Source organism: Magnolia sinica, chromosome 15, assembly GCF_029962835.1.
Source record: "Magnolia sinica isolate HGM2019 chromosome 15, MsV1, whole genome shotgun sequence".
Classification (NCBI taxonomy): Eukaryota; Viridiplantae; Streptophyta; class Magnoliopsida; order Magnoliales; family Magnoliaceae; genus Magnolia; species Magnolia sinica.
Window position 1 is genome coordinate 77240654 of NC_080587.1, and position 8808 is coordinate 77249461.

An 8808-nucleotide genomic window follows, 5' to 3' on the forward strand; every position below is an offset into this window, starting at 1 on the left:
AGGACCTGTCATGGATTGCTTGTGATTCTAAAGAATCACTTTTGTTAGGGCACTGTGACCATCCCATCATGGATTAGAAAATGGATGGCTCTGAAAAGAAGGTCAAATCATATATGGCTTGGATGCCTTGCACGCTTGACATGTTGGCATTTGTGATGGGTTGCAGATTAAGCTAACCCACAAACGGTTGTAGATGATCATTCAGGGATGTTCCAAGTCAAGGAACGGTTAACTGAAAAGATAGTCGGCTGAGATAGCCCCTGACTGGACTGAGTCATGACTCGACTCAGGATCAAAAGAGTCAGTCTGAATCACTGAGTCGTAAAAACTTGGATCACATACCATATTGTTGTGTATGCATTTGAAATTCACGGAAAATACTCTGAATTAATTCAAAAATAATCTTTCAAAATCTTGTCTGAATTCAGGAGGGAAATCCCCAGTTGTACCATACAACATGGAATGGAATGCAACCATTTCTCTTATAAATAATTAGTTAGCCAAGGATTAGAATTCAAGAGTGCTTGTCATGCAGGTGGCACCAGGGTTGCACCCTAAGCTAATGGTTGCAACCCCCAACTAGCATTAGGTTCATGGCTCTTAGTGCCATTTCTCACATGCACAAGATACATGCAGGGAAAATTATCACAGACGTTCCAGGGCATGCTAATTACCATACGAGCTATGTGGGGCCACTGTTGTATGTGAGTCCAGCCCATCCTTTAGATGTACCCCCAATGTTAGGCCTATATTCCAAAATCCGCGCTGATCAACTCATACACAGAGCCGGGCACAGGACATTTCAACTCATCCGACTCGTTCAGACCCAACTCAATTTGAATCGGGTGAGTGAGTTGATCCGAACGGAGTAGACTTTGTCCAATCTGAACTCAAACCGAGTTGAGTTCGAGTCACGCAGTAATTCAACTCGACTCGACCCATCCAACTCGGCACTGACTTGACTCGATCCGAAGCCTGACTCATACATAAGAAAAAAAAAAAAAAAACCCAGATTTGATGTTTCAAATATAAGATGCCGTGTAGCTTATGGAGAGACTACAATTCCAGCAGTTGCATCTAGGTTTTGGGTTGTGATTTCAGCCCGTGGATACCCATTGCACCCGACCCAACTTGGTGCCAACTCGACCCAACTCGGTACTTGTAACTAGGTTGGAGTTGGTCCAGATTAGTCCAGGCCAGACATAGACTTGGATCGGGTCAAGCATGCTGGACTCAGTACCATGTCAGGTCGAGTTCGGGTCAGGTCTATTTCAAAATCAGATCAAGTCGGGTTAGCGCTAACTCAGTCCGACTTGACTTGATACCCAGCTCAACTCATACATGCCATCCGTTCACACATGTGAACATTCCCCACACGGGCTTGTACGTGGGTGCAAATCATATTTGAATATTTGTATCTATGTATGCGGGTACATGTACTCCTCACCCTATATACATGTATGGCAAATGATAATACATTTGCATTAATTTCTCAATAGAAAAGAATTTTCTAACTTACAATTTCTTTAGAAAAAATCAACTAACAGGTTACAATAATCCACTAGAAAAGGGTATGATAGTAGAAGGCAACCATGTATCACCCATTGTAAAATTATAAACAGTGAAGTTCATGGCCTGTGAAGAATTCATCAAGCTATAACCAGGCCATTGCACTCTCCCACTGGTGTTCGCACCAGGTCCGTAATTTTCAAACTCTCCATAGTAAAGGGTACTCAATCCAACGGTCCCATTCCATTCCAACCATCCAACTGGATCAATCAAGTTATCAATGAACGATTGCATGTATACAGTCCGAGAATACTCCTTCCATGGTCGACCCAAATAACTTCTACTGAAGCTCAGGTCCTCTGCCAAGTCCGGCGTGGCTCGCACCGTGCAGTTATGGATGGAGATGCCCGTGTTCTGATTTGGGTCTGTGCGGCCTTGGGCAGTGATGGCAATCTTCTGGCCAGGCATGGGCTTTCTGGCAAAGAGATTACAGTTTTGGAAGATGGAAGCGGCGTTTCCAAAGATGAAATCGACGGTTCCGTAAATGTCACATTCTCTGTAAAACTGTCTAAGGGAGTGAACATATAGAGTATCTTGATAACCTTCGAAGCTACAATGGTAGAAGGTGGAGAGATCGGCGTTGTTCCTTACAGCCACCGCCTGGTGTTTCTCTGGGCCAGCAGTGTTCTTGAAGGTTATGTTTATGGCTACGAATCTCTCCCCCACAACAGCTACATTAAGGAAAACATGTACATAGACATTAGTTCCTGAAATAGCTAAGAAATACCATAAGCCTGACTCACTGAATTTTCCACAGGAATAACCTGATGAGGTCCATCACCACCTTCCTTAGGGGATAACTACTCCGACTTTATAGAGCTCTCTAAACTCCTCAGAGAGCTTCCTCAAATTTTTTACGGGGTATAAAATTAAAATGATTTCTAATAAATTCAAAATAAATTAATTGATTAATAAAAATGATATTACAATCCTTTAAATAATAAGCTCAAACCTAAGAAGAAGTTTTAGACTCAAATTCATTAAAAACGTGACTTACTATAAAGTTACCATTCCTACTAGACTCGATGGTTTTCTGCCAAAAATGGTAAGTGTCCAATTTAGCCTAACCACTCTTAACTTTTCTAAGCCCTTTCCTACAACCCAAAGGATCAAAAGTTATACGCCAGCCAAAACTTATTATTTAGATCAGTCTAAGGTATGGTCACTACCATAGCAAGAGGTGGACCCGACAGTCGGCGGTGAGCCTTTCTTATGAAATTATGCCAACATAATGGAAATTGTTAAATGTTATAAAGAAACTAGAATCTCACCAAATGTTGCCGAGTTATAGGTTGTCCAATTGTCGTTCACACTTCGATTCCCGGTAATCACCGTTTTGTTGATTCCATCTCCTATTAACATCAAATTCTTCTTGTTCTTCGCCACCAAAACATACTCTTCATAAACTCCTTCCCCAACAAAAATGACGAAATATCCCTGTTCGGCTATTGTGTTGTTTGGCGCAAAGGCGACTGCATCTCCGATTGATGTGAAGTTCCCACTCCCATCCTTGGCGACCATCACAGAATCTCTCACCAAAATCTTATTGCCGACCCCTTCGATAAGATTCCGTCGCTCTGTAACAAGGAAAACAAATAAGGTTAATGGTCGTTTTTAATGCGTTTGGTTGCACCCAATATAATGAAATTTCATGATATTTGGTGCAACCAAACCAACCCTTTGCCATGCTATATATATTTTCATGAAATTGACCCATATGAATGCATTGGGTGAATTTGTCTTTGTTGTGTAAGTGGGCCGGGTTTGGGTCTGGCCCAGTAGGCCCATTTCAGCGGATACAATAAGGCCCATGCTGCTCAGCATGGACAGTTGTAGTCGAAGCCGCTGGTCCCCTCAGTGAATATTCTTCATCCATCTGTTGGTCTAAGTGGGCCACGCATGCACAAAATGGATGGTCTGCATCATCCGTTCGTAATGATTTTTGCACATATATAGTAGAAGAAGAATGGATGGAGCTAATGGGTGGTCCAGATAGATGATAGGGATGGCAACAAGTCCAAAACCAACCTGGTGGTCCACCTGAGTTCTCCAATGGGCTGATCTTTTAATGGTGCTCGGTCTCTCACCTGATGGACGGATTAGATTTTACATGTACAAATGATGGACCTACGGTCGTAGACGATTGTGGTCGGGCACTTACCGATGGTCACGTCGTATACGTTAACCATAATTAAATGGAAAGCGTTGCATGAGTTTTGTACGAGGGCTTGACTTTCGCTGATGCGGATAGAACGAGTTTGTGTCCATGAGATCCACACCGTCCATCAGGTGCATCGCCACGTGTTTATACAATACGTTGGTGGGCTTGAAAAAGTTGAGATGGAACTTCCGCCGTTAAAATCGTCCAAATTTCATGTGGGGTCGACTGTTGTGCGTGTATTACAATCTAATCCACTCATATGACGTAACGCATCAGGATAAATAGATTTTCCAAAAATCAATAAATTCTAGAACTCATGTGACCACACCACGTGAATCATACAGTGAAAACGTGACGGCGCACCGGGTAATCTAATACATTTTTGTCCCATGCAGCGGTCAGACAAGTTCGCTTTCGGCGTGCCTTGCCTACGTACTGTCCTAAGCAAATTGACTCAGCGAGTACAATGAAAAACCCCAGCCCCGAGGGCCCACCAAGTTGTCTACGTGACATCCACTCCGTCCATCTGGTAGTATGCTTGATTATCGACCGAAATCAGCTAAATTGGCGCATCTGGACGACACCAAAAGGGAATGATGGAGAACTGACGCCAACCATAGGTTTGTTTGTGGGACGACCAACATCTCGTTAATCTTTTATCAAAACCGTTCATCAGGTGTGACTCATGGGTGTAGCCCATTCGAGCGGACCACACTGCATAAACTGAGGTTTTTACGTGCAAATTTGTATTGTTCTCATCAGTGTGGCCCAATTGAGTTTTTTCTTTTTTAATCGAGCTGATCTTTTTGAATGCCAACGGAGCACAGGGGTTGTCACCTGACCTGATGAACGGAGTGGATTTCACTTGCACAACATGATAGGCCCCACAGTAAAAGTAAATAATAATAATAATAATAATAATAATAATAATAAATAGCCCTGACGTGCACGAAATAGCAAAACGCCAGCAACGGACAGGCAATCAGGATAGGACGAGGATCGCGTCCTACCCCCGCCCGTCTCCAGCTGGGAACGGGCAGCTGCTTTGAGTGGCAACCATGATGTATAGTTCTTATCCACACCGTCCATCCATTTTCTCCTATCATTTTACGGCATAAAAACAAAAATGAGGTAGATCCAGGTCTCAAGTGGACTACACAATGGCGATTAAACTCTTACCGTTGAAAACTTTTGGGGGCCGCAGAAGTTTTGGAAGGAGCTGATATTTATCTTTTCTCTTCATCCAGGTCTATATAACTTTATGAATAGGTTGGATGGCAAATAAAAATCATGGTGGGCGCTAGAAAATTTTCAACGGTAAGAATCATTATTACCGCTGCTTCCTGTGGTGTGGTCCACTTGAGCCTTGGATCTGCCTCTTTTTTTTAAAATTATACAAAAAAATGGATGGACCGTGTGGATAAGACCCATACATAAAGGTTGCCGCTCAAAGCTGCTGCCCGTTCCCAGCTGGAAAGGGGGGATAAAAGGACGAAACTAGCCCTCTGAGAACCATGCGAGTCGTCATGTCTTTTTCTCGTGTCCGGACATCCAATCCGTCATGCAACGACTCAGCATGCACTTTCTACAGTACGGAGCATAGTAACGACTCTCTTTCTCGTAATTTCTCGGGAGATATTTTTACGTTTTTTTTTCGCGATATTATTGGGAAATCTCAATCTAAATAAGAGTATAAACTGATTTATTTTAACTTGCAAATAGTTTTTCCATTAAATTGCAATAATTTCGTAATAAAAAATCTCGAAAACTTTAAAACTCCCGATAACTTTGCAACTTTAGTGTTTAATGAAATTTTCACGATAATATCTTCAAAATCTCGTGAGGTAATGGCTTTTTAGTGATAGGCTGCGGTGGGGCCAGCATGGCAGCTCTCGTGCGGGGCCTCGTTACAAGTAGGACGGCACACGTGTCAAGAGATCAGGACCATTCATTATATACTGTGCAACGTAAGCATGCCGTTACGTGGGCGATCTGGTGGCCATCTGGTGATCTCAACCGTCCATCTGGTGGCCATCGATTGGGTGGTGAAAAATGAAAAATAGCGACCCTTTTACTAATTGGAGTAAAACCATAGAATCTACCTTGTTACGTGGGGTCCACTATTTCAACGGTTAGATTCAGTGTCCATTTAGGTTGCGGGAGGAGTTTCTAATAGTGAAGGACATTTACCTCGACCGGAGTCAGCAAAGGGAGAAAAACCGCCCGACCGGTTCTCCTCCAAGGACCGCCCTTTGCGCTTCCTCGACCCCAGCTCGTGGTTCACCAGCCCAAGCGAGACGCTGTAGAGCTCGGTCGCATTAGAGAAGGGTGCTTGCAGCACGCCCTTCAGTAGGCTGCTTCTAGAAGCTTCCAGCCCATCGAAGCATGTTTGCTGGTTGGTAACGATCGCGCTCAGCAGCGTCCGAACCCGGTCCACGACCTCGTCAGTCAGCGGCCCGGTCGAGCTGAGCTCGGCTGAGATTGTGGCTAGGAAGTCGAGGTTGAGGTCGGACAGCTGGCGGCAATCGGAGAGCGCACCTGCCTCCATGTGGCGCGTTGGGCCGTGTGCGAGGAAATGCTCGAGGAGGCTCGTCGATTTGCGCGCTTGCTTGAGGGATTGCTTGACGGAGAACCGGCCATACGTGTAAGGATCGGACGGTGGAGAGCGAATGGCGGAGAGAATTGAACGGCAGAGCTTAGGGTAGAGAGTGGACTTGCATGCGATGGAGGGGGAGACGGGAGGTGACGGAGACGGAGAGATGACGGAGACTGACGGAGGCGTTAAGAGGGAGAGGAGGGAGAGAAAGAGAAGGAAAGGGATGGATAAAGGCATTGCGTTTTGGGGTCTGTTTGGTTGTGTGTGAGACGATCTAATACTAATACTCTTAAGCTGTGAGTGAGAGAGTTGGGGAAGGGAAGTATACATAGGGGCGGGAAAGCGCGTGATGACGTGGTGTCAGATTTCTTGCAAGGACGGAAATGCCGCTGTTTAAGGCCACCGGATCGGGAAGTTGCTGGGAAGGAACCAGAGGCTACTCGGGCAGCTTCTGCCGCTTGATACACGGGCACTAAGAAAATATGCAGATGTGACATTAACAACATTAAGCCGACCAATTGTGGAACACCGTTTCTAAGTGGCAAATAAAAAATCAGATTGGGAGGGTTGTTGGTTGAAATTAGAATGATCGATCCAACCATCAGGGCCTACTATGTAAATTTGGATGTTTTTGCTTGGGTGCGGACCATGTGGCCCACCCTGGTGGATGGGTTGGATAGCATATATACAAGGTAGTGGGCTCATGGCATGGAGGATTGAAGGTGTCTGGAGAAATCACGGCCTTCCTCCTCTAAGATACACCTCTAGTTTACGAGGAACTCCGAATGTATGAAGTAAATGAAGTCTTTTTACAAAACAATTGATATTACTTTTATAATCATTAACTTTTAATAAAATAGCAAAAGACTTTTAAACTTACTCAAATTCTTTTATATGATTCCAACAGGAATCTTAAGCGTTGCTAAGCTTCTTCAACCCTAAGACACCGAAGAAATGACAAATTTTGTACCTTACTTATAAAAACAATTGTAAACTCTGACTTGCAACTCATGTTCAACTCATAAAAATTTGAAATTGTGAACTTGTTTGAGATTAATGACCTTTAGCATTAGCTAAGATATGGAGTTCATCGATAGTCCCAACGACATATACAGTATACACGTTAAATAGATAATCAATCACAAAGTTATCATCATTGAATGCTAAAGTGCACACTTAGACTTTAAATTGAACTTTTTAACTTGATTTCTATTGAACCTAGTATTTTTATCAATAGTAAAGTAATTTTCTAACACTTCCAAGCCAATAATGGATCCAATTACATAGATTACAATAGATGCAACATGCTAAGTAACTAGTTTATAAAATATAGTGTACATATGTGGGTGAGATGTGTTAACTATTAACTTCTAGCATTCATCTAATCATATTAATTCACTAATCAATCATATAAGCATAATTAAATAAGTTCTTAAATGATAATTTCAAACACAAGCATATATAGTGGTTCAATTTCTCTACTCCACTCCTGAGGGACGCACTCAACCCGTGGCGTACCGGATTTCATTATGGAAGATTTTAAATCAGATTCACCTCTAACTTTAATTTACAGCCCTACACAAGCACCTTCATAACATACACTCCCACTAGATGCTCCCATAAAAGGCTTTCATTGGTTTTCAATCGGCTGACCAACAACATCGGTCCTAGTCCAAGGACCTACGTTTACTCTCGCCGGAGGCTCTAATGGAAACTAACACATATACACTCGTATCTCATAAATTCAGTCATACACAAGAGCTTGACTCTTACCCTCAATCCTACACATGAAAAAAGAGCATAAACTCATACACGATACTTACTTATCGAATTGAGTCACTTTAATGTGTTGTCTCGATTTGCTTGATTGATGTTCTCCTGTGCTTTAATCAACTCTCATTTTGCTTCTCTGATCATTGATGCTGATGCTTTGCCAAGGCTTTAAATCTAAGATCAAACACATTGTATCCAATACTCCATTGTGAATCTCCTATATTAATAAAAATGTTGTAATTTCCTAGGGGATTCACATATATGGGTGTTCTAAAGGGTTTACATAAGGATTTGACTATTGGTCCAAGTTTAATCTCTATAATAAAGTGGAGACTAAGTTCATCTTATTCATCGAAGTTGAAATCCTCTTTCAAGTGATGAATTATAAGAAAAATGATTTAAATATCTTGGTTATAGAGGCTTAGAATGTGTGATATGAGTGGGAAATTTTTCAAGCTTCTATTGCAAAAAAAAAAAAATTAATAAAATAAAATGCTCAAAGATCCGAATATAATATTCATAACAAAAGGTTCAAATGGATCTCAAACGGCTAAGCTCGAGCGATCGAACATGACTCTTGATCAATCAAGCTGCTAAGCCGAAAATAGTCCCCGCCAGACTATTTTGATTATGTTCGATTGATTGAGCTCGATTGCTCGAAAGGAATCGAAGATCATTCGATCAATCGAACTTGTGCCTCGAGTACTTG

The 8808-nt window shown here is 42.5% G+C and overlaps 1 protein-coding gene across 1 annotated transcript; it reads right to left on the minus strand.

Annotated features, from left to right (window-relative positions):
* Positions 1-1461: 1461 nt before the first annotated feature.
* LOC131227885 (probable pectinesterase/pectinesterase inhibitor 47) lies at positions 1462-6614 on the minus strand. Its single transcript, XM_058223714.1, has 3 exons — positions 5921-6614; positions 2841-3146; positions 1462-2240 (listed from the first exon to the last, which is right to left on the minus strand). The coding sequence occupies exons 1-3, from the start codon at positions 6561-6563 to the stop codon at positions 1549-1551; spliced, it is 1641 nt and encodes a 546-aa protein (XP_058079697.1). The 5' UTR covers positions 6564-6614; the 3' UTR covers positions 1462-1548.
* Positions 6615-8808: the final 2194 nt, after the last annotated feature.

What these genes read in the sequence shown, in the direction of transcription:
- LOC131227885 (XM_058223714.1), bottom strand. Translation starts at nt 6,563, where the DNA reads ATGCCTTTATCCATCCCTTTCCTTCTCTTTCTCTCCCTCCTCTCCCTC. An exon ending in CTTTGCTGACTCCGGTCGAG is followed by an intron (nt 3,147 to 5,920) that starts GTAAATGTCCTT and finishes TCCTTGTTACAG; the next exon opens with AGCGACGGAATCTTATCGAA. An exon ending in CTATAACTCGGCAACATTTG is followed by an intron (nt 2,241 to 2,840) that starts GTGAGATTCTAG and finishes TCCTTAATGTAG; the next exon opens with CTGTTGTGGGGGAGAGATTC.